Raw genomic sequence first — 25,456 nt, 5'->3', positions numbered from 1 at the left:
ATGGACAACCTCCAGGACAGGGTCCCCCAGCGCCAGGGGGGCTACTGCCCTGCTTTGCAGAGGCTGCTTCCTGCCGGCTTTGCAGCTGAGGCCAGGACACTCTTTGTTCTTTCAGGACCCCTGGTAAGGAGGTGGGGTGGATGCTGTCACTGCTCAGACACAGCATGGGGGCGTGTGGGGGGGTTACAACACCCGCAGAACTGGGGCACCCCCCCCCAGGAGTAGGGGACAGAGAGGGCAGCTGCGGGCTAGTGCTGGGTTGATGAAGCCTTGCTCAGAGGGCAGGGGGCTGGGGAAGGAGCCGTGAGGAGGAGCCTGCTGAGTGAGCGTCTCAGGGTCCTGGTAGGAAGCCTCTGCCATGCTCATGTCCCCTGGGGAAATGGCAAGGGACATTTGCACATCTGTGCTTCCCGAGTGGCAGTTGGGATGGACCGTCAGAGAACGCGGCCTGCACAGCCAGCGCAGGAGGAGCGGGTGGAGTTTGGGTTCTGCTTTTGGTGACATAGACATTAGCCGGGGTTGGCCAGACCCCTACCACCCGATTCACAGGTTTCTCAAAGTCTCTGCCCCGTGGGCTGGGTCAGAGATCAGGCAGGACGGGCCATCCTCAACTGTCCAGTCTCCTGGGAGAGCTTGTTTCTGGTGTGGGCCGGGTGTGGTGACCCCGCCGCCCCCAGTTCCTATTCCAGCTGCTGAACTTCATGATCTTCGTGGTGAGCTCAGTGTTCTGCGGGCGCCTGGGGACTGTGGAGCTGGCCGCGGTGACCCTCTCGGTGGCTGTGAGTTCCCGGCATCTGTGCAGGGACGTCCTGGCATGAGGGCAGCACCACAGCAGAAAGGGTGGTGGGATCAGCAGCACCTGGGGCGCTGGTAGGGCGGTCTGGGAGTGAGGGTCCCCCAGAGAAGTTGCTGCTCTGGAGCCTGCCTCTGTGTTTGCCCCACTTCTGTCCTTTTTCCTCTCCTATCCAGTTTGTCAATGTCTGTGGAGTGTCTGTGGGGTTCGGCTTGGCCTCGGCCTGTGACACCTTGATGTCCCAGGTAGGTGGATCTTGGACTTCCAGCATGGCAGGACAGCACCCTTCACTCGATGCTGCCTGCTCTGGGGCCCTGTCTGGGGTGTGGGAGCTGCTAAACGGGTCTGGGGGCTCAGCCTCACCCAATGAAGAACCGGTGCTGTGCTGTTGGAAGCCAAATCCACGGACTAATTTAGGTGTGCCACACAGGCCTTCGTGTCAGAAAGAGTGCATTTATGGACTTCTCATTCTTGGGGTCTGCAGTCCAAAAGGGACTCATCTTCTGCGGACAGGGAGCTGTGCGAGGGGTGACTGTCACTTGGCTGCAGGTGGTCTGGTGGACCTGGGAACTGGCTGCAGCTGGGACAGAGAACAGAGCTGTTTCTGTATGTTGTTCTGGAAGGGCTGACTGACAGCTGCAGGGTCAGGGTGCTGGCTGGACTCCCCAGAGGCAGAGAGAAGGTGCTAGACACAGGAGTGGGGAGTGACCACACAACCTGGGGGCCCTGACCAGCTTGCTGTTTTGCAGAGCTATGGCGGCCCCAACAAGAAGCACGTGGGGGTCATCCTGCAGAGAGGGGTGCTCATGCTGCTGCTCTGCTGCTTCCCCTGCTGGGCACTCTTCATCAACACCGAGCAGCTCCTGCTCCTCTTCAGACAGGACCCGGATGTGTCCAGGTACCTCCTGGGTCCCCCTGAGAAGTGAGGGAGGGAGGCTCTCTCCAGGCTGAGCGACGGAACAGTGGGCAGGGAGCTTGTCTTGCATGCAGTGGACACGGGTTCAGTTCCTGTTACCACATATGATCCCCTGAGCCCCCCAGGAGTGCTGAGCCAGGCGTGACCTTGAGCACCCGAGCAGTGCCAAGTGTGACTCAAAAATCAACAGCAAAAATCACTGTGAGACAGACCCTTACAGACATCTTAGACTAGTCGTAACAAGCAATATAAAATAAACTATCTAGCATCTGCCTGTGGGGCAGGCATGAGCTGGTGGTGGGAAACTTCGAAATAATAGCGGTGGGACTGGTGTTGAAATACTGAATGTAATCAATTATGGTGAACAACTTTATAAAAAAAATTAAAAATTTAAAAAAATTTAAAATTTAAAAAATTAAAAATAAAAGTCACTCTCAGATCCCTCAGAGGAGAGGGAGATCTGCATTTGATTGGCCTTTGCCCCACGCAGGGCAGGGCTTCAAAGCTACTTCACAGGTCCAGAGGTCACATTCCAGAAAGAGAAAGAAAAGGGATTATATTTCTGAAAAATTAAGTTTAATGGTATATTTAGAAATGCCTTTTCAATAAGACAACTGGTTAATTTTTCTATATCATATATTTCACTTGATTCTTTCTTTCCTTTTTTGTTTTGTTTTGTTTTGTTTTGTTTGTGGGCCACACCTGGCAGTGCTCAGGGCTTACTCTGCTCTCTGTGCTCAGGGATCACTCCTGCAGGACTCAGGGGCCCATATGCCATGTCAGGGACTGAACCCAGATCGGCTGAAGCAAGGGAAGAGCCTGACCCACTGTACTATCCCAAAACAAACTGCATGTTACCCAGAATTTAAGTTCTCTAGTCAAGAGTCCAACATTGGTTAGATACCTTCCAAGCAGCTTCTTTAAACTTATTTTTTTCATTGAGTTAAGATTGTTTAATTTTTAACATTATATAAATTCCAGGGCTGGAGCAATAGCACAGCGGGTAGGGTATTTGCCTTTCTTGTGGCCGACCCAGGTTCGATTCCTCTGTCCCTCTTGGAGAGCCCTACAAGCTGAAAGTATCCTGCCCACATGGTAGAGTCTGGCAAGCTTCCCTTGGCATATTCAATATGCCAAAAAAAAGTAACAAGTCTCACAATGGAGACGTTACTGGTGCCCGCTTGAGCAAATTGATGAATGGGAGGACAGTGCTACAGTGTTACATAAATTCCAAGTATACATCATTCAAAGCCAACATGGAGGGATAGCACAGTGGGTAGGGCACTTGTCTTGCATGTGGTAGACCCAGTTTTGATCTCTGCACCACATATAATCCCTGAGAAGTGCCAGGAGAGATCCCAAGTGCAGAGCCAGGACAAGTCCTGAGCACTCGGTGTCCACCCACCCCCATGACAATCTGTACATACATGATAGGAATAAGTCCAAATCTAGCCTTCACTGCACTGCTTGAACTCTCTTTTGTACAGCTGGGATTGAACCCAGGGGCTCATCCTTGCAGAGCACCTACCAAGTCACATTCCCAGACCACAACAGACCCCTTTTGCCCAATTAGCACATCTTCTTTCCCCTGCCTTTCTGGTGACCACTATTGGTCTTTGGGTTTAAAAGGTATTTTTAGTTTTATTTAGTTCATTCATTTATTTAATATTTCCATTGAACCGTGAGTGAAATCATAGGTGTTTATCCATCTGACTATTCCACTTAGCATAAAGTCCTTTAGGTCCATCCATCTGTATTACTGCAAACAGCAGGATGTAACGGTTTTTGGTGCTTGATTTTTTTTTCTTTTTGGGTCGCACCCAGCTACGTACAGGGGTTACTCCTGGCTCTGCACTCAGGAATTACTCCTGGCGGTGCTTGGGGGACCATATGGGATGCTGGGAATTGAACCCCGGTTGGCCGCATGCAAGGCAAATGCCCTCCCCACTGTACTATCGCTACAGCCCCAGTGCTTGATTTTGTGAATCACACCAAGTGGTCCTCAGGAGTTCTAGCTTAGTGCAAGGTCATTGCTTCTGGTGTGCTCAGGGGACCATGCGGCATGGGTATAAACCCGAGTCTCAGCATGTCAACATGTGATCCAGTCTCCTGCTGGCCCCTGTCATCGTCTTTTATGTTGAGTGGGATTCCACCACATCTGCATCTACTCACCCATCCAAGGCCACAGAGATGGTTTCCAAGTGTTGACTATTATAAAGAAGCACTGTAGTGAACACATGAGTATTTCTTTGAGTATATAATACTGATTTTGTATTTTTGGATAAATAGATTTTGTACCTTAGAGTAAATGCCTAGGAACAGGGTAACTAAATCCCAGCCAGCTTCCTGAGTTCTTGTTGCTGGTACCTCCATAGCGTCTGCTAGCAGCACCCCTGGCTCAGGTTTTTCTTGTCCTGGGCAAGGTCTACTATGACCAGTAAAGCTGCACTTCAAACTTGCGGGGCCCTGGTTGCCCCTAGTCTCCAAGGCTCCAGCCTGGCCAGCTCAGAGCCCCCGGCTCTCTTGCAGGTTGAGCCAGGAGTACGTGCTGATCTTCATCCCTGCGCTTCCGGTAAGTGCCCTATCTGCTGAGCTTGGGGGAAGTGTCTTACATTCCCTTTAAATTCTGGCTTTTGCTGTCTCCCACCCTCTAATGGGGAAGCAGTGCCATGGTGGTGACTGCGGGGCCAGCAGCGGAAACACCGTCATGCCCGTTTGGGATGGGCAAGTGTTTAGAAAGTAACAGAACATATTTTTTCTCATTCGAAAACGGTTTGTGGGTGAAAATGCAGAAAGCATAGGAAGAAAGATTCAAATATCCTTAATCCCTTCACCCAGAGAGAACATAAGGTGGTATTTCCCTCCAGGATAGTTTCCATTCCTGAATGTGTGTATTCACATACACACACAGTTTGGAATGGGCCAGTGTGCATGATTTGTACTGTGACCAGCCTTTCCCCTTGCAAATACCATCAGCTTCTTGCTAGGACTCAGACCCTTCCAACACGTCCCGCTGGGAAGGCGCCGGCCAGTGTGAGCCCCTTCTCTGCCTGCTCTGTCCTCCTGACACATTGCTGCAGGGCTGCTGGGAAGGGAACAGGCTCCCTCAGCCAGGCCTGGAGGGAGAGGCCCATCCATGCTGGCCTGTCTGAGACTTGGGGCCATGACCCCTTTGTGAGAGAACCAGCTCCAAATTTCTTCCAGATCTTGGAAATCCCATGGAAAGTTTGATCTTTCTCCACCGTAAGGTCCCTACTTTGGCTTTTCAAAGCAAGGTGATGATAGCCTATCCAACAGGACCATGAGCCAGGGCGAGGAAAAGCCTCCCTTGAAAGAGTACAACACGGCACTCCTTTATCAGATAAAGCACATCCCATCCATGACAGGTTGTGATACAGCTTAACTGCCAATAAAACAGTATCAAAAATAACAATAAAGCCTAAGGAAACACACTTTATGCTTCCCTAAAGCTTGGAATGCTTGAATACATCAAATGCTGTTTTGCAAACACACTGCAATTGTAAAACATTAACTTTGATTGCATTTTTATATGCAAACACTAAATATACACACATTATTATATGCATTGCTAAGCAGTAGTTGAGAGTTTCTGGGACCCTTCCTGTCCATTCTGTGGATCAAAATTAGGTCTCCTCATGCATATAAAGGGCCCCAGAATAGCCAAGAGTACCTCTGACCCCTGAACTATCTCCCCTGCACCCTTTTATTACATTTTATAGAGGCTACTCTCAGCTGCACTACAGTGGATTTGAGGGGGCACCAAGGGTCTCCTGCCTGTGATACTCAGTCATGTTGGCATATGGGCACTTATTACATAGATTAGAAAACTGAAGCCCAGAAAGGCTAAATATTTTTCCCCAAGTCACACAGCTCATACAAGCAGAGGCAATACTTGAGCTCTGTGGTGTAACCCCATCACTGAGCTCCACAGAAGAGAAGGGGGTGCTAAGGAACAGTTGAGAGAGGCAGGTGCAGGCTCCGCCCACCAGGGGGTCCGGAACGAACTCAGGCGTCTAAGCAGCATCTATCCATGTTGAACTGGTGTTTTGTGTGTTTTCACTCCAGTGTGTCATGTGATTTTGTTTGCTTGTTTTTTTTCCCCACAGGCAATTTTTCTTTATGGCCTGCTGGCAAAGTATTTGCAAAATCAGGTATGGGTCCCTGACTAGAGGGGTGCGCTCCCCCTGTGCACACCCTGTTCTAGAGGGAGGGACCTGGGCCCAAGTCTGCAGCTCCCTGAGCCTCAGCCCAGCCTCAGCCTGCCCACGTCCTGGAGCAAGGCCAGTTTCCACTGATTTCAGGGCATCATCTGGCCCCAAGTCCTCAGCAGCGTCATGGGCAACTGTGTGAATGGCCTGGCCAACTACGTCTTGGTTTCCATGCTGAGTCTGGGGGTCAGGTGAGCAGGGGGACATGGCAGAGGGGGGACACTGAGAGGAGGGGCCACACAAGAGCATCATCCCCTGAGCACAACCAAGGTCAGTTGCCAGCCTTGACTCACCCATGACAAGGACTCTGCAGGCTGCCCAGGCCATCGGAAGTGTGTGTGTGTGTGTGTGTGTGTGTGTGTGTGTGTGTGTGTGTGTGGCGGGGGGGTCACTGAGATATGGGGAGAAGGGCTACTGGTTCTTTGGTCCTGGGGACTCTCCTTGTCTCTGTCCTCCAGAAGAACCCCAGACTGGGCACTTGGCGGGTGGCCTCTTATTCCTGGAAGGTCTGATTTGGGACGTGAGTGTGGACTTCTCGGTGCAGTGCCCCCTGCTGGCCCCACACTGCTCTCTCCTCTCCAGGGGTTCTGCCTACGCCAACACCATCTCTCAGTTTGTGCAGATGACCGTCCTCTTTCTCTACATTGTGCTTAAGAAGCTGTACCTGGAAACATGGGCAGGTGCAGAAGGCCATCTTGTACATAGGCAGAGCGTGGGGCACCCAGCGAGCAGCCTGCCCAGGCTCCCTGCCCTGCCCTTCCTCCCTGCCCTTCCCTGCCCTGCCCTTCCTCCCTGCCCTTCCCTTCCCTTCCCTGCCCTGCCCTGCCCTTCCTCCCTGCCCTTCCCAGCCCTCCCTTTGCCTTTGATCTTACCCGCAGCGCCCCACCAGGATTCCCAAGGTTCCTAATTCACAAGGAAATTGAGGCAGAGAGAAATTGAATAATTTGTCCCTAAATGGCAGAAATCATCGTTGGGGGAGAGGGAGGGCTGGGCTGGAACCCGTGCCTGTCTGATCCCAAACCTCGGGTTTGAGATTTTGGGCCTCCGGAGCTGACTCTGGAGGTCTCAGCCTCCTCTTCCCGGCACTTGGAGGAGCCGCGCTCTGCCCCAGGGTCTCATTTTGGGGGGGTCATAGAGTCCTGCGTGACGGCCCCCTCCTCAGCCCCTGAACGTGCAGACAGGCAGGCTCAGCCTCATGCTGTCCCCTGCCCTAAAGGCAGGGCAGACCCAGATCGAAGCTGGCCTGAGAGCACTTGGCCTAGAGGGCAGGGGAGGCCAGTTCCCCTCGGCTCCCCCGCCGCGTGCCCCAGTGCTCAAACAGCTGGGTGCCCTGCGAGTCCCCAGGGCTGCCTGCGCTGAGCCGGCAGCGAGTGGGGCATGTGGGGAGACTGCGCTCACTCCTGGGGTCCCCTAGGCTGGTCCAGTCAGTGCCTGCAGGACTGGGGCCCCTTCTTCTCACTGGCCATCCCCAGCATGCTCATGATGTGCGTCGAGTGGTGGGCCTACGAGATCGGGAGCTTCCTCACGGGTACGTGGGGCCACGCAGGGATGGCTCCCCCAGTGGGTCTGGGGCTTGCCCCTGTCTCCACCAGGCTGTGAGATCCCAGAAGCAGGTCTGGGGATGTGGGGTGGTCACTCCTGGTAGGGCTCAGGATCAGACACGCTTTGCTTGAGCCCTTTGGGTTATCATAGCTCTAGTCCCTAGCAGGTGCATTCTTGTTTGGGAAAAATCTGTCCTTAGGAATTCCTAGTCCTGTCCTGGAAGCTGCAGGGCTCACCCCCCACCCCACTCTCTCATAGGTCTGCTCAGCATCCTGGACCTCTCTGCTCAGGCCATCATATATGAGGTGTCCACAGTTATCTACATGGTGAGTCTCTGCAACCCAGCCCACCCTCCACGGCCTGAGGGACAGATTATCTGTCCTCCTGAGGCCAGCACTGAGTACTGGGGGCCCTCCTGACCTCCCAAGCCCCTCAGTGCCACACACAGGGGTCACAGACACTGTCCCACAGGCAGTAATGAACACATATGAATGTTAGAATTATTTTTTTAATTAGCTACACTTCAAAATTGGGAGAGTTTACATCATTATCTGGAGTTTTGCATTTTCTTGAGAAGAGGGACATTCCACATTCTGCACTCCTCAAAGGACAGTGTCCTCTCCACGTGGCCTCTGCAGATCCCCCTCCCTATCTCCAGAGGAACACAAACTGTAGGGGCCACGCGTGTGTACATTGGCAAACCTCCTGGGGACATTTAGTCCATGACTCCCGTTTCAAGTAAAGGACTCAGGAAAACCCACACTTCCAGGGCCGGCTGGTAGCGTAAGGTCAGGAGGTGCTCTGCATAAGTGGGTGCCCAGGGTGACCCAGCACTGCATGGACCCTGAGCACTGCTAGGGAAGCCCTGGCAGTACCAGCACCCTAGGACCTGTGCAGTAGACCGTCCAGCCTGGCTGGCTGAGCATCACCAGGAGGGATCCCTTAAGGCCTCCTTAACCCTGATTGGAAGGTCTCCCCCAATCCCCAGGAAACCCCAGGAAACATGATTCTTTGTGGGGAGGGGCGTTGGGCCACACCTCAGGGCTTGGGGCTTACTTCTGGCTCTGTACTCAGGGATTATTTCTGGTGGGCTTGGGGACCATATGTGGTAGAGACCAGATTGGCCACCTGCAAGCAAGCCCCAACCCACTGGACTATGTCTCTGGTCCTACTCTTATTTTTGCAAATGCCTTCCATTGACTTTATTTTCCTTACAGAGGTTTTTCCGGCCTCCTTAGGCCATACTCCCTCCTTCAGAGGCGTGTACTCATGCTTTCTTGTTCCACACTGGCTCCCCTTGAAGGAGAGTTGGCCCCAGAGGCTCAGGGCTGGGGGTGTGGGCAATCAGTACCTCAGGCGTCACTGCCCACTTCGGCTGCCAAAAGGGTCATTGCTGCTCCTGCTGCCTCCCCAGGCCCCACTTTCCTGCTCAGTCCCTCCTGGTGGCAAGGGCGACCCCACACCTCCCCTCCTGGCTCCTGACCCCATCTGCACTTCAGCGACTCTACCTCGGTGCCCTCTCGTTCCTCACCCAGGTCCCTATGGGGCTCAGCATCGCCGTCTGTGTGCGAGTGGGCACTGCCCTGGGAGCTGCAGACACCGTGCAGGCCAAGCGCTCAGCTGTGTCGGGGGTCCTCTGCACAGGTGGGTCACGCGTCCCCAGGAACTGAAACGGGTAATCACAGTTCAGGCCCCAGGGGAACCCGGCTGGCCACCCAGGGTGACCTTTCCAAACTGCTTCTAGTCATGCCAGCCCTGCTGGAGTACTGATGGCAGCCCATGGGCAGCACCTCTCTATGGTCACCTCTGCCTTCCTGACACCTCCTGCTGGCATGCTTGCTCTTCTGGGAGAGCTGGACATGCCATATCTGTCCCGAAGGGGACCCTGCAAAAGTGCATCGTCCTTGTCCCTCCAGGGGCCCCTGCAGGCTGCTCCCTGCAGCCTTCAGAGCCTCTCTGGGTTGGGTCAATCTGTCCCAAGGCTGAGGCAGGGCCAGTGTCCTGCTCCTTGTGCAGAGACACCCCTGGTTTCCCACTGGCCAGAGTCCCCACCTCATGCTGCAGTTGCCTGCCATCAGAGGAGCCTGAGAATCCGCATCTTGAAGTGATGCAGTAACACTGAGGCTGCTGCAGGGAACCCACTCTGAAAACTGACAGAGGAATGCAGTCTCCTTCCTGAGAGGCTGCATATGGATTGGGGAAAGGGGGGTTCAGCTCCTAGAGAGGGACTGGCTGGGGGTGGCTGGGGCGGGGCTCTCCCATGGCTAGAGTCCGCCACTTATCTCTTCCAGTTGGCACCTCGCTGGTGGTGGGAGTCCTGCTGAGCGTCCTGAGAAGCAAACTGGGGTACATTTTCACCAATGATGAGTAGGTGATTAGTTGTCTTGACTGGTCTCTGGGAAATGTCAGAGTGGCTCCCCATGGGCCTGAGGCACGTGCTGGGCTTGGTACTGGGTTTAGAAGAGTGAAAACTGCCTCAACTTCTTTTTCACTAAGTGGAAATCAGCCTCTACACTCTGCGGCGTGACCTCCATCACTTGCTCATCCACAGATAAATTCAAAGGGCAAGGGAGCAATAGTGGCTCTGCTGAAGTCTCAGATACGACCCAGAGCCAAGGACATAGGCAGAGAGACAGAGACAGAGACATGGATATAAACAGAGATGGGAATAGACATAGACAAAAATAGAGACAGATATGAGCACGGGCATGGGTACGGATGCAGAGACAGAGACAGACAGACACAGACAAAGAGAGACAGAGAGGGACACGGACATGGACACAGAGAGACACAGAGACATGGACATGGACACTGACTGAGACACAGACAGAAGAGACAACGAGAGAGAAGACCTGGACACAGGGATGACAGACATAGACATACTAGACTCTAAGGGTGAATTATGTTTGGTTACTCAAAAAAATGTCAGGAAGGCCTGCACTAGAAGGCATGAAAATGGAACTCTAAGAATGTGGTCTTGCACATGCTAGGGGAAAAGGGAGCTCACATAGAGAAGGGAACACCAAATAAAGGGTGTTGGGAGGATCCTCCCAGGATGCGAGAAGCATGCTTAAAGTAGAATATAATCCAAACATGATTGTCACCCATTGCTCTTTTGCAAACCACAATACCCAATAAGAGAGAGAGAACAAAAGGGAAGGCCCTGCCACAGAGGCAGGGTGGGATGGGGGGGTGGGGGGTGGGAGGGATAGTGGGATCCGTGGTGGTGGGAAATGGGCACTGGTGGAGGGATGGGTATTTGATCATTGTATAATTGAAACCCAAGCACAAAAATTTGTAAGTCTACAACTGCACCTCATGATGTCTCACTAATAAAAACTAAAAAAAAAAAAGGAAAAAAAATGAATGTGGTCTTGTCTTCAGTGCCAAATTCTCCCCTTTTCTTCTGCAGAGAAGTCATCAGCTTGGTGGAGCAGGCACTGCCGATTTACACTGTCTTTCAGCTCTTCGAGGCCCTCTGTGTGAGTACGTTTGAGAGCAAGCCTGATTCCCCATTCACAGGCCCTCGTGGGGGCCTTGAGAGCCTTACTACAGCAGGTCTTCAAACTCTGTCATCCCATCTAAAGTCATTTCCTCAAAACGTTACAACATGATAGAACTCCTACTGACACAAAAGGAAACATGATTCAAGGACCGGCTTTTTATCTGTTATACTCTGTTTTAATTTAAAATGCCAGTATCCAGGAATCTAACAAGGATTTTCAGAGTGTGAAGGGACAAACCTAGTGGTTGGTACCCAAAGTGTTTGCTCACATCAGTTCTATTATCACCCATAACAGCGACTTCCTTTCTCTTCTGCTCTACCAGCAAGTGAAAAGATGGATGCAGATGAGCAAAAAAACTGAACAATGGTACCAGTGTAGACTTTCATTTTCCGCTCTTATTTTTTGCCAGCAAGGATCAGTTTGGAATCAACTGCCTCATTTCCATAATTAAGCATTGTGTGTTTAATTAGCAACACTCAGCACCTGTGTTCCAGGGAGAAAACACCTCTACAATACTGAACTCATAAAATATTATGGTGAACTTTTAAATCCAATTATCTTTATTATTTTTCAGTTATAAAGTTGTTCGTGGTAGGGTCTGTCATACAATATTCCAACAATGGTGAACTTTTCCAAAAGTCTCAGTTTAGGGGCTGGAGCAATAGCACAGCGGGTAGGGCATTTGCCTTGCATGCGGCCAACCCGGGTTCGATTCCCAGCATCCCATATGGTCTCCTGAGCAACGCCAGGCGTAATTCCTGAGTGCAGAGCCAGGAGTAACCCTGAGCATCGCTGGGTGTGACCCAAAAAGCAAACAAACAAACAAACCAAAACAACAACAACAACAAAAAAAGTCTCAGTTTACTCCAGTTTGCTGCATGTTCTAGGAATCCCCTCTGGGTCTTGCTGAGTATTCAGAAAGAGGCTTGCAAGGGGCCGTGTGCTTTTCCTCAAGAGAACTGCACTCTCTGGGCTGTGTTTTGTCATCATTTCCATAGCTTTTATCATGAGCCATTGAAAGAGATATTATGAAACCTATTGTTGCTTTTGTCCTAGGACATCACCAGAGATTCTTTTTTTTTTTTCATTTCATTTCATCATCCTGTTATTCGTCGATTGCCTCGAGCAGGCCCCAGTAACGTCTCTTTCATCCTAGCCCTGAGATTATATTCAAGGCTATTTAGGAGAATGAGACCCATCATTGTTACTGGTATTTGGCATATTTGGTACGCCACGGGGAGTTTGCCAGACTCTGCCCTGTGGGCAGGCTACATTCGATAGCCTGCAAGTTTGTCCAAAGTAGGAATAAGACAATAAGATGTCATAAAAAAAAAAAGTTCTGATAAGATGTCACGCGGCCGCAAATGCGGCCGCGCGGTTCCGGGATCTGGATTTTATAGTCTCTGAGTCTTGGCCGCTGATGGGATTACACGGCACCAGGGGGCCAGGTGGTGGGTGTGACCCCCGCCTACTGGAATTTGGAGGATCTGGGTGGAAGATGCTCGACTCCAATTCGAGTAGGCTTGGAGGTCTCGGCCCCGGAACCCGCGTGGCTTTGTCCCTCTGCCAGTACCTTCATGTGTGCGGAGAGTGGTCTCAGCATGGTGGTGGCTGCTGGTCCTGGAGGTTCTATTCAGATTTTTTTCTAGCTCCAAGGTGAGGCCACAAACTAAGGAATTCTTCCACTAGTTAATTGGAGGATGTCGCTAAGTGAAGTGAGTCAGAAAGTTAAAAAAAAGAAGCAGATAAATAGCAGATGATCTCACTCATATGCTGAGTATAAACAAACAAAGAAAGGGACTAGACAATTCCCCATGGAAGCAACCCCTAAGGCAGGATCAACAGAGCAGGGGGATTTTTAAAATGTCTTTTTTTCCTACCTCATAGTTTGGATATAAAAATTTAAGATTTTATTATTGATTTTGTATCCTGTCATTTTACCACGTCTTCTGTTTCTAGGAGTATTTTGAGAGAATCTTTAGAATTTTTTTACATACAATATCATGTCATCTGAAAATAGTGAGTTTGACTTTTTTCCCCCCAATCCATATCCCTTTAGTTACTTTCTCTTTCTTGTCAAATTACTGTGGGTAAGACTTGTGATATTATAGTGAATACTAGTCATGTGAATAGGTATTTTTGTCTTGTGCCTCATCTTAAAGGAAAGATTTTTCAGTTTTTTACAATTGACTGTGATATTAACTGTGGATTTGTGATGTATGGCCTTTACTAGTTTGGGGCAGTTCGGTACCCATACTTTTAGACTTAAAAAAATGCTTTCTCTGCACTTGTTAACATGAACCCATGATGCTTATCTTTTCTTTTGCCAATGTAGTATATCTTGCATATATTGAACCATCTTTGCATCTTTTGAATAAATCCAACTTGACCATGATTTATAATACTTTTAATGTATTATTGAATTCCGTTTGCTAAGATTTTGTTCAGGATCTTTGAATGTATGTTTATCAGGGATGTTGGTTGATATGTAATTTTCTTAGTGATATCTGTCTACTTCTGGTATCATAGAAACTGAAAGAATTCCTGTTTCTTTGAATTTCTGGAAGAGCTTGAGAATAGGAAGTAGATGTTTGAAGGTTTGTGAGAACTCACTAATGAACTCACCTGGACATAAGTTTTTATTTGGAGTGGTGGGGGCAGTAGATGATAGGAGGGGGGGAGGGGGGAGGGACTTTTGATTACTGTTGCAATATAATACTGGTCTGTTCAGATTTACTACTTTCTCTTGATTGACTCCGGAAGTTTTAGGATTATAAACATTTATTCACTTCTTTTAGGTTCTCCAACTTTGTGACATTAACTTGTTCATAATATTCTTGTGTGACATTTTGTATTTCTCTCTCTTGTTTTTGTGGCACACTTAGCTATGCTTAGGCCTTTCTCCTGGCTCTGTGCTCAGAGATCACTCCTGGTGGGGTTCAGGGGACCATATGGAGTACGAAGGATTGAGCCCAGGTCAGCCAAATGCAGGCAAGCTCCTTACCCACTCTACTATTTTTTTTGGCCCTGGTTTTTGCATTTTTGTATATCTGTTGTAATTGCCCCTTTCATTTCTAACCCAGTTTATTCTGACTCAGTTTTCTCTTATTTTCTTCATTAATCTAAAGATTTGTTGACCTTATTCTAGCAGGTAGGGTGTTTGCCTTGCACGCGGCCAACCGTTCTGACCCGAGTTTGATTCTTCCGCCCCTCTCGGAGAGCCTGGCAAGCTACCAAGAGTAACTCACCTGCACAGCAAAGCCTGACAAGCTCCCTGTGACGTATTCAATATGCCAAATACAGTAACAACAAGTCTCACAATGTTACTGGGCCTGCTCGAGTAAATTGATGAACAACAGGAGGACAGTGATAGTGATTCTATTTTGGGAGGACCACACCAGCTGTGCTCAGGTCTTACTCCTGGCTCTGTGCTTAGGGGTCACTCTTGATGGTGCTCAGGGACCATATGTGGTACTGAGCATTGAACCCTGGTTTGCTGCATGCAAGGCAAACATCTCACCTGCTATACAATTTTTCCTGTCTCTGTTTATTCTTGTTTCATTATTTAAAAACAGCATTTGGTTTCATTGCTCTTTTGTTGTTTAGTTTCTATATCAAATTGGTTTCCATTCGAAATTTTATTATTTCCTTCCTTCTATTTACTTTGTGCTTCCTTTGAAGATATTTCTCTAGTTTCTTGGGATGTTAGATTATTTATCTGAGCCTTATTTTGCTCACCAATAAAAGCTGGCATTGCTATTAGTTTTTGTTTTTTCTTATTTGTTTTGATAACTCATGTCTTAATTCTTGTTTCTAGGATTTTTTTTTTCTTTCATAACCTGTTTGTCCTACTGGTTGGTCAGTAGTAAGTTGTTTAGTTCCAATGTATTTGAGTTTTTCCCATGTTACTGCTTCATGGTTTATTTCTACTTTCAAAGAGGTGTGGTCTGAGAAAATACTTGATATTCTTTCTTTCTTTCTTTCTTTCTTTCTTTCTTTCTTTCTCTTTTCTTTTTTTCCCCTTTATTTCTTCCCTTCCTTCCTATCTTTTTCTTTCTCTCTCTTTTTTCCCCCTTTCTTCTTTTTGAGCCTATTCTTAAATTCAAGGCAAGTGAACTTCATGGTCAATGTATAAGACTCTGGTGCACTGTGCGGGCTAAGGGTGAGAGTCTAATTTTGTGTAGGCCTGGACAGCATGTTCACCAACTCCAGGCAGAGCATGTGGGGCTGAGTTTTTGTGGCTCCTGACAGTGGTTGGACATTAGCAGTACAGACCAGTACTGCCCCCTGGGGTTCATAGTTCCTGGTGCCTCAAAGTGACTGTTTTCCATTTTTAATTTCAGGCTTTCACACACAGCAAAACTTCTTTGGAGGTCTCCTTTCTGACTCTTGGATCACATTTTCCCTCAGCCAGATGCCACTGGGGAAGAGGCAGCTTTGTGCTCATCTGGAAAGGGCTCACCATTGCTCTTCCTTGAACTTGAATGATTGAAAGTTGTTTCCATGACTGGGAGGGAAAATGTAATTGTAATTGCCAGCCATGGTCTAGCCTCCCTGTCAGGTGATGTGGAGATTTGCAAGGTGGGGGTGTAGATATGGGGCCTGTTGCTTCTTCCCTTACCCCATCAGTGCTCTGTATCTCTATTTCTGCTGAGCACATCTCCACTCCACAGGCCCCAAAGTCCGTGTCTGTCCTCCAGTTGAGTTCCTCTGGGAGGTTCACTGGACAGACCCTACACTTTGGCTTTGGGGTCGCACAGCTGATGTGCATGGTTGTGGAGGGGGTACCCAGCATGTTTCTTTTCCATCTTTAGTTTTTTGGGAGCTAGGGGCCACACATGGTGGTGCTCAGGTGGTGCTCGTGCTTGCGAGAACATTTGGCACTAGCGAGTAAAGCCAGGGTCACAGCAGGTGAGGTATGCATCCCAGCTCAAGCATCTCCCTGTCAAGGAACAGTTGTAGATTTATGAAAATTGGAGCAGAAAATACAGTCCCCAAAAGACCCTCTCTTAGTTTTTCCTGCTATTCACATCTTATATTAGTGTGTACATTTGTTAAACAAATGAGCAAGCATAGGTCCATTATTAACTGAAGTCCAGATTATAGAAGGGTTTAATTGAAGTCCCGATTACATAAGGGTATACTCCATATTGTATAGCCAATGTTTTTTTTTTCAGGATTTTATTTTACTAAAGCATCATGGATTACAAAATTATTCATAGTTGTGTTTTTGACATACAATGTTCCATCACCAATCTGCCACCAGTGTCAACTTCCCTCCACAATTCAATAGTTTTTTAAGAATAGTAAAATAACATCTATTCACAACCATATTATCACAAGAATAAATTCACTGCTAAAAGTCCCAAATATTACCCTAGTAATCCTCTTCTGGTACCCTCTTCCCCCAGTTCCTGGCAATGCCAATCATTTTGCTGTCTCTACAGTTTCTCTTCTTCATTTAACCTATGGCTGGGTCACATGGTACACGATCTTTTAGCGATAGCACAGCGGGTAGGGCGTTCGCCTTACACGCGGCCAACATGGCCGACCCGAGTTCGATTCCTCCGCCCCTCTCGGAGAGCCCGGCAAGTACCGAGAGTATTCGATATGCCAGACACAGTAACAACAAAGTCTCCAATGGAGACGTTACTGGGCCCGCTGGAGCAAATTGACGATCAACGGGAGGGCCTTTACCTTACCTTTTACCTATCTTTCACTTAGCAATATGCAGTTATGATTCCTCACTGTCTTTTTATGTCTTGATAGTTCATTTGTTTTTAGCAAATATAGTTCAAATATGATAATTCACTTATTTTTTATGTCTGGATATACCAGTTTACCCATTCACCTACTGAAGGACATCTTGGTGGCTTACACGTTTTGACAATTATAGAAAAAGTTTCTGTAAACATTTTATTTTGCATTGTTGGGAGACTCACACTGGGTGGTTCCTAGAGGTTCCTGTGACACTAAGCTGAAAGGTCGCTCCCAGCGGTGCATAAGGGGCAATGCGTTGCTAGGGACTGAGCCCAGTCCTACCCCACCTGTGTGCAGAGCATGTGGTCACTCGGCCTGTTGAAGTCTTACTAGCTCTCTATAAACATTCTTAGGACTTTGTTTTTTGGTGGACATAGTTTTCAACTCTATGTAAATACTTGGGAGCATGATTGTTAAATAGCATGGCAATACTCTTAACTTTTTATTGTTTTGTTTTTTTGGTCACACACCCAGTGCTCAGGACTTATCCTGGCTCTGCACTCAGGAATCACTCCTGGTAGGCTTGGGGTACCATAAGGGAGCACTGAGGGTTGAACCCAGATTGACAGTGTGCAAGGCAAGTATCCTGCCCACTGTATATTGCTCCAGCCACTATGTTTAGCTTTATTAAAAACTGCCCAATTAATAAGTAGCTTCAGAGATGATGTGACATTCTGCATTCCATCAACAACGAATGGGGCTTTCTGTTCCACAGACTCTCCAAATTGATACTGTTAATGTTTTAACTTTAGCCATTCTAATAGGTGTCTGGTGGTATCTCATCGTCATTTTAATCTGTATTTTCTGAGGACATCTGATGTAAAGCACCTTTTCATGAGCTTATTTTCCCAGTGTATCTTTGGTGAGGTGTTCTTCCTTTCTTTCAGTGTTTTATTTAAAGATTGTTTTCACCATACTGGAGCAATAACACAGTCGGTAGGGAGCTTGCCTTGCACATGACCAACGCAGGCTCAATCCCCAGCATCCCATAGGTGGTCCCCTGGGCACTTCCAGGACTGATCCCAGAGCCAGAGTAATCCCTGAGCATCACCAGGTATTGCCCCCAAACAAAAACTCATGTTATGGGTTGGGGGTTGGGTTTTTTTTTTTCCCCTTGTTTGTCTGGGCCAGTCAGCAGCTCTCAGGGCTTAATCCTGGCTCTGAGCTCAGGGACCACTCCTGGAAGGCTTGGGGAACCATATTGGGGTACTGGGAATCAAACCCCGATTGGCCATGTACAAAGCAAGTGTCCTACCTACTTTATTATTACTCTGATCCACAGAGTGATATTGTTGCTGTTGATTATTAAGAACCTTAGTGTATATTTTAAATACTAGCTTTTTATCAGAAGCATGCTTTGCAAACTGTCCCCCACTCTGTGGTTTTTCATATCATTTTCTTAGTTTTTCCGTTTTTTCCACAGAGCATGTTTTACAATGTTTAATTCAAGTGGTAATCCAACTGGTAAATCCAATTTACCAGTCACTCCCCAACCATGAACTGTTATTACATGAAATGTATCTAAAAAAACTCTCCTATGTTATCTTGTGTGCATTTATTTTGCTTTTTGCCTTTAGGCATATTATCTATTTTAATTTTTGTACATTTTTTTTCAGTTGTCTCAAAACTGTTTCTAGAAAAAGTTATACTTATTCCTTTTAGCTGCCTTTACTCCTTTGACAACAATTGATCAACTATTAGTGTAAGTCTGTTTCTGGGCACTCTATTCTTTTGGACTTAGTTTGTCTATTTTTTGGCCGATAGCACATGATCTTGATGATGATAGCATTTAGAGGCATTATGATTTGCAAAGCTTTAATATGGTTTCCTGCATCATACAACATTCCAGCACCACACTGCCTTCCAGCATCCACTTCCCTCCACCATTGTCTCAATGCATCCCCTGAACCCAACCCCCCAGTCCCTCAGCTTTGGCAAGCACAGTGTTTTGATTATTACAACTTTCCAATTGTCTTAAAGTTGTATAGTGCTAATTTTTAACATTGCTCTCCTTCAATACTGGGTCTTTTGCTTTTCCACAGAAATATAGTCGGTTTGCTGATGTTCTCTAAAACAACTTTCTGGGGTTATTCCTTGTCTTTATTATAGTGACCTACAGGGTCTGTACTGGTTTCTACCTGTGGTTTCTTGCTCTCTTTTAAAAATATTGGAGGTCCACACCTGGAGATTCTCAAGGGTTACTCCTGGATCTGCACTCAGAAACTATTCCTGGCAGTACTTGGGGACTAGGGATTGAACCCAGGTCAGTCTTGTGAAAGACAAGTGCCTTACCCAATGTACTATCTCTTCGGTCCTTCTGGTTGTGATTTCTTCATTTCACTTTTATTCTTTTTCCTTTCTCTTGTGAGGAAGGGTATAAGGCTCTAAGATGCATTTTCCTACTAATCGTGAGCTCCTTTTTGTGTGCTTATCATTCCTTTGAAAGTATTCTTCAGTGGAATGTCTAGTCACATTTATTTTTTTCCACTTGAAAAATTAGGCTACTTGGACTGGATCAATACTAAAACAGAGTATTTGCCTTGCACATGACCAATCTGGGTTTGATGCCCAGAACTCATGTGGTCCCCTGAGCCCTGCCAGGAGTGATCACTGAATGGAGAGGTAGGAGTAACCCCTGAGCATAGTTGGATGTGGCCCTAAGACAAGAAAGAAAGAAAGAAAGAAAGAAAGAAAGAAAGAAAGAAAGAAAGAAGAAAAAGAAAAATTAGATTACTTAAATTAGCTTGCTAGAGCTGTCAAACAGAGTGAAAAATTCAAGTGGCTTGATGTAACAGAAATGCACTGTCTCATAATACTGTAAACTGGAAGTGCTGAATCGAGGGGTTGGCAGATTCTTCCACTGAAGAGACTCGGGAAGGATCCAGGTCTCTCAACGAGATCTAGTACCTTGAGAAGTTGCTGGCCTTTTGATGGCCATATTGTCCTTGTCTCTCTCCTTTGTGTAAGAACATAGCCTATTGGTTAAGGCCTAACCTCAAGATTTCAACATGATTTAAACAAGATCTTTGCAAAGATCTGTTTTCCAAATAAAGTCATATTCAGTCCCCAAACTTAACTTTATTACTGAATCGAGAATTTGTCGATTTTTGTTTTATTTGGGGGCCTCTCCCGGTTGATGCTCAGGGGTTACTCCTGGCTCTGCACTCAGAAATTACTACTGGTAGTGCTCAGGGTATCAATAGATGCCGGGGATCAGACCTGGGTCAGCCACATGCAAGGCAAGCACCTTACCTGCTGTACTACCTCTCTGGTCCCAGTCAAAGAATTCTTTGCACATTCCACATTTTCTTATCAGACATCCGATATGTAAATCCAGTCCATGAATTGCCTTTCATTTTCTTACCAGCACGTTTTGAGCTATTAAAAATTTCACTTTTAGTTCTCTTTAAAATAGTATCTAAAAGCTATTCTAGTTTGGACCACATATTTATAGTAAACTTTAAATTTTGATGTACAGTTGCCTCACCTCACAACCACCAAAGTGCCCAAGACATTCCACCAATGTCTTTGTTACATTCAGTTCTCCTCATAAATCCTCTCCCACACGCCGCTTGCCATTTCCTTACTTCACATTTTCAGTTCTGCAATGCAGGCCTAAGAGTTTTCATCATTGCTGCCTTCATTTCCTTATTTTGTTTCTAATTTACCATAGGTAAGTGAGATCCTGCAGTATTTGTCCTCCCTTAGGTTTATGTGGCTTGACATAAAACCCATCTACACTGCAGCAAACTGCATGTTGCCTGATTTCATCTTTTATGGATGCATAGTATTCCATTTTGTTCATAGTATCCCATAACTTATTTGGACATTCATCTGTCATTAACATTTATTCCATATCCTGGCTACTGTACTAAGTTCCCCAATAAAAATAGGTGTGTGTGTCTGTATATATATATATATATATATATATATATATATAATTTTAAATTAGTATTTTTGTGTTTTGGGGGGTAGATGTCACGAAGTGGAATTGTAGGGTCATAAAGGAGCTCTAAACATCCTTTTTTTGAGAAACCACCATACTGAACCAGACAACACTTCCACCAGTAGGAGGCGAGTTTCTTCTTCACTGCTCCTTAACACTGTTTCATTTTTTTGATATGTTATTCTCACTGGTATGGGCTGGAGCGATAGCACAGCGGTAGTGCGTTTGCCTTGCACGCAGCCAACATGGCCGACCTGAGATCGATTCCTCCGCCCCTCTTGGAGAGCCCGGCAAGCTACCGAGAGTATCTCGCCCGCACAGCAGAGCCTGGCAAGCTACCCGAGACGTACTCAATATGCCAAACACAGTAACAACAAGTCTCATGATGGAGACGTTACTGGGCCCGCTCGAGCAAATCGATGAACAACGGGAGGACCGGGACCGGACTGATTCTCACTGGTGTGTGGTATCTATGTCATTTTGGTTTGCTTTTCCCTAATAATAAGTGACATTGGGTCCAGTGAGATACAGCTGATAAGGCACTTGCCTTGCATGTGGCTGACCCACGTTCAATCCCCAGCATCCCACTGGTTCCTTGAGCCCCTCCAGGAGGAATCCCTGAGTGAGAACCAGGAGTAAGCTCTAGGCACAGCTGGTGTACCCCCACCCTCAATTTTTATTTATTTAATTGAATCACTGTAAGATAGTTACACACATAATATCCAATTGTCTTAGTACCATTTCTTGGTGTGCAGATAACTTCTCCCTAGAGAGCATTTTGGGCACTTTCATGGAAAATCAATTGGTCACAAATATAGTGGTTCATTTCTAAATTCACAATCTCTCGGACTAAGTAAATCTCCCTATGCCAATACTGCACCACCTTAACTACTACAGCTGCAGAGTGAGCTTTTAGTTTAAAGCTTCCTATTCCAGTCTCTTTTTACTTACTGTGGCTCTTCTAGATCTTCTGTGTTTTCATATTGTGAATGAAATGGATTTCCTAATTTCATTTAGTTTGTTCATTACATACAGAAATATAACTGCTCTTTTATTTTATAAGCTTGTTCTAACAAGTGAGTGGATTCTCTAAGACTGTACTTACAGAACCATGATCCTGTCACTGTCACTGTCCTCCTGTTGTTCACTGATTTGCTCGAGCGGGCCCAGTAAAGTCTCCATTTTGAGACTTGTTGTTACTGTGTTTGGCATATTGAACACATCATGGGTAGCTAGCCAGGCTTTGCTGCATGGGCGAGATACTCTCGGTAGCTTGCCGGGCTCTCAGAGAGGGGCGGAGGAATCAACCCGGCTTGGCCGGGCTGGCTACTCACAAGGCAAATGCCCTACCGCTGTGCTCTCTCTCCAGCCCGCAGAACCATGATATCATTGAAATAAAAAACTTTATTTCCTTTCCAATGACTAGTGCTGCAATGAACATTGCAGTACAGATGTTTTTCAGGAGTAAGCCCTGAGCACCAATGGGTATGGTCCAAAAACAAACAAGAAAATTAATGAATCGCTGTGAAAGGCTGTTTATTTGTTTGTTTTGGGTCACACCCAGCAATGCTCAGGACTAATTCCTTGCAGCCAAGTGATCATACAAGGTGCTAGAGATTGAACCCACGTTCGCCACGTGCAAGGCAAAATGCTCTTACCCACCGTACTATCACTCTAGTCCCGGGCGACACCTTCTCTTACCACCCGTGGTAGGCAAACAACGGCCCCCAGGATATTTGCATCCTAAGCCAGAGCTGTGACTGCACAAAAGGGGACTCTGAGGATGAGTTTAAGTTAAGCCTCTTAAAGTAGGAAGACTTGCCTGTTTTATCAAGAAATCAAAGAGGGAGGCAGAGTGAGAGATGAGACAACAGAAGATAAAATTGGAATGATGTCCCCGCTGCTAGGGGCCATAGCCAAAGAGCACAGATAGCCTTAAGAAGCTGAAGAAGGCACAGAAAGCTTCTGCCCTGGGCCTGCAACTGACCCTGCTGATTTTAGTGCAGTAAGAACGGTAAAATACTGTGTCTTCTTTTAAGCCATTCTGTGTGCTGTGACCTCCAGCACCCCCATCTCGTGTGCGCCCGTCCTGTCTCCCTGACCGCTGGCTAGGGAGGAGCAGCCGCATCACAGGGTACAGGGAGGACTGGCGGCGGAGCTGTGTTCAGATGGCAGCTCTGCAGTGTCAGCTCTGGGCAACCTGTCTCTGTGACACCCGTCCTCAGGAGGGAGGGGGAGAGCCTATGGCAGTGCTGGGGGAATGCAGTGGGACCTGGGGTGTGACCCGCAAGGACCGCTGGCGCACTGTCCTGCTGTCCAACTGGCTGCTTGCTTTCTCCCTTTCTGTCCCAGTGTGTCTTCGGTGGTGTTCTCAGAGGCACCGGGAAGCAGGCTTTCGGAGCAATCGTGAATACTCTCATGTACTACGTCATCGCTCTCCCTCTGGGCATCGTGCTGATCTTTGTTGTCAGAATGAGAATCATGGGTATGTGCTCCATGCGAGGGAGAGCTGGCTGCGGCCGTGAGCCCCAGACACGCTCCCACTCTCTGTCTTCCACAGGCCTCTGGCTGGGCCTGCTGGCCTCTGGCCTCGTGGCAGTTGCTGCCTTCGTTGTTTACACCTTCCGCCTGAACTGGAAGCTGGCTGCGGAGGAGGTGAGGAACAGGGAAGCAGCTCAGCCAGAAAAGGCCCAAATGCGCCACAGTCTCAGCAGTGAGCTTCAGTGCTTCGGGGGAGTCACGGCTGGGTGGGGAGGGGGGCGGCGAGGGGGGAGGCGCACCTCAGCTACAACATCTGCTCTGTTACTCACCACTGGACAGTACCAGCATAAGCAACACTCTCCAAGACCCAGAAAACACAAATTCCCAAACCTTCCTTAGCCAGCCCCAGCTGCTGGCAACCAAGAGGACCAGAAATTCAAGAGTCTGAATCTGGATGAGCTGGAGTGCACCATGATTTGTACCGTGACAGAGGAAATGAAATCACCTTGCCCACACCCTAGAGGAACCTCCAACACCCAACACAGGGCAGAGGGCATTTGGTTTTCAGACACCAGAGAGGCACAGCCCAGCTGGAGGGGGTGGGGACAGGGGAGAAGGGGAACAAAAAGGGAGGGGAAGGAGAGGGAAAGGGGGAGGAGAGGGAGAGGGGGAGGAGGAGAGGGAGAGAGAGAGTGTGTATTCCTCAGTCCCAGCAGGGTGCGTAGATCACCTCATCATGGCACCTAAACCATTTCAACTTTGACATCGCTCCCCAAATTACGAACATGCTTTTACCCAGTGGGTGGTCGTGCTTTAAGGGCTGGGCAGAGATGGGGAGATGGAAACTGGGATGCTGAGAGGCTGACCCCAGTGAGTTCTCTCCTGCAGGCTCAGAAACGCATGGGGCTGCCCCAGCAGAGTACAGAGAGCCCCGGGAACCTTGCAAGCACGGTCCACAGACCTGGGCCTGAGAAGGAGGTTGCATCCTCAGGTAATGCTCTCACAGCCTTTCAGCAGGACACAGAAACCAGGCTGCTGTGGGTTAAGGACCTTTCTTCCTCTCTGCATAGAAAAACTGATGTCAGAGATCTTGTATGAGGCAGTTCACCTTTACCGCCTTATGAAGCAAAGAGCTGCATCCTTTTCTTAGCTAAGGAGGCCGGGAGCTGAACTTCTCCAGTGTCCCAAAATAGGAAACGTAAGAGGCAAGACCCGAGCAAGGACCTCTTAGATTTGAGAGTGTTCTCACCACTGAGCTCTGTCCCAGGGAGCTACCTTAGCCTGGCCTACATCTGTTAGGCCACAGTCGTCAGTGTGGCTGGATAACTGATGATGTGCCCCCTCCCATCCGACAGACGGGCTGCAATGGTAATACAGTGGATAAGGGGTTTGCGTTGCATGTGGCCAGCCTGGATTCAATGCCAGGCACCTCAGATGGTGCCCGAGCCCACCAGAAGTAAACCCTGGATGCAGAGCCAGGGAGTTAAGCTCTGAGCATTGCTAGGTGTGGCTCAAGAACATAAAGCAGACAGATGGCACCTTGGGCTAATGGGATGGCTCTGGGCATGGCACAGGGAGGCTGCCTACCAGCTGGTGCCACATGCCAGGCAGGAGTGCGCAGTCTCAAGCTCTCGTTCATCCTGGCCTGTGCCCTGAGGGACGCAGGAGTGAGTCAACGAAAACTTGGATCTGAAATTGCGCACTGCTATGTGAAAGTGATATGCATACTCACATCTGATCATAGGTAGTTTTTTATGTATATGAAATTGGGTTTAAGATGCTTTCCAGAGCTGACAGTTCCACAATCACTGCCCAACTGACCCCAGAAGGCTCAAAGTAGCCCCCTCCACCTGACCTGTCCCATATCACCAGGTGTTATCACCAGGTGTGGTCCAAAAGCAACAACAAAACCAAGACACTTTCCCACATAATCGTCCCCAGACCCTCTGAAATGGTGGTCCCTGCAGCCAGGGAGCTGCTACCCAGTGGCACCAACTGGGCCCTGTCGGAGGGAAGGCCTCTCCCACCCACCCCTGCTGACTCTGCTTGTCTGCTCCCACAGTGGCTACAGGCAGCTACCCTGGCATTATCCTGACAACATACTCAAGGCCCGAGTGCCACCTGGATCTGTCCAGGACTCCGGAAGCAGCCTGTGCCTTCTCAGTGCCCGCCAGCCAACCTTCGGTGAAGCAGCTGGCTCTCCGCCGGACACTGGCTCTGGGGGCAGCCTCAGCTCTGCTGACAGTGGGGCTTGTTATCAGATGCTTGACCAGCAGCCACTAG

At 48.1% G+C, this 25,456-nt stretch overlaps 1 protein-coding gene across 1 annotated transcript; it reads left to right on the top strand.

Annotated features, from left to right (window-relative positions):
* SLC47A2 (solute carrier family 47 member 2) lies at positions 1-25,456 on the top strand. Its single transcript, XM_056136880.1, has 17 exons — positions 1-123; positions 678-779; positions 970-1,038; positions 1,543-1,691; positions 4,239-4,281; positions 5,837-5,881; positions 6,032-6,129; positions 6,521-6,618; positions 7,353-7,466; positions 7,739-7,806; positions 9,016-9,124; positions 9,772-9,847; positions 10,893-10,962; positions 23,045-23,177; positions 23,253-23,347; positions 24,062-24,164; positions 25,236-25,456. Exons 1-17 carry the CDS (start codon positions 1-3, stop codon positions 25,454-25,456), a joined length of 1,716 nt encoding a protein of 571 aa, XP_055992855.1.

The sequence above is a fragment of the Sorex fumeus genome, unplaced genomic scaffold (assembly GCF_029834395.1).
Source record: "Sorex fumeus unplaced genomic scaffold, SorFum_2.1 ptg000122l, whole genome shotgun sequence".
NCBI lineage: Eukaryota > Metazoa > Chordata > Mammalia > Eulipotyphla > Soricidae > Sorex > Sorex fumeus.
This window is presented reverse-complemented; position numbering and strand designations above follow the sequence as displayed.

Bases quoted from the DNA above. Each gene is read 5' to 3' on its own strand.
- SLC47A2 (XM_056136880.1), top strand. From the start codon at position 1: ATGGACAACCTCCAGGACAGGGTCCCCCAGCGCCAGGGGGGCTACTGC. The intron at 5,882-6,031 runs GTATGGGTCCCT...CACTGATTTCAG, and splicing joins CAAAGTATTTGCAAAATCAG to GGCATCATCTGGCCCCAAGT. The intron at 24,165-25,235 runs GTAATGCTCTCA...CTGCTCCCACAG, and splicing joins GAAGGAGGTTGCATCCTCAG to TGGCTACAGGCAGCTACCCT.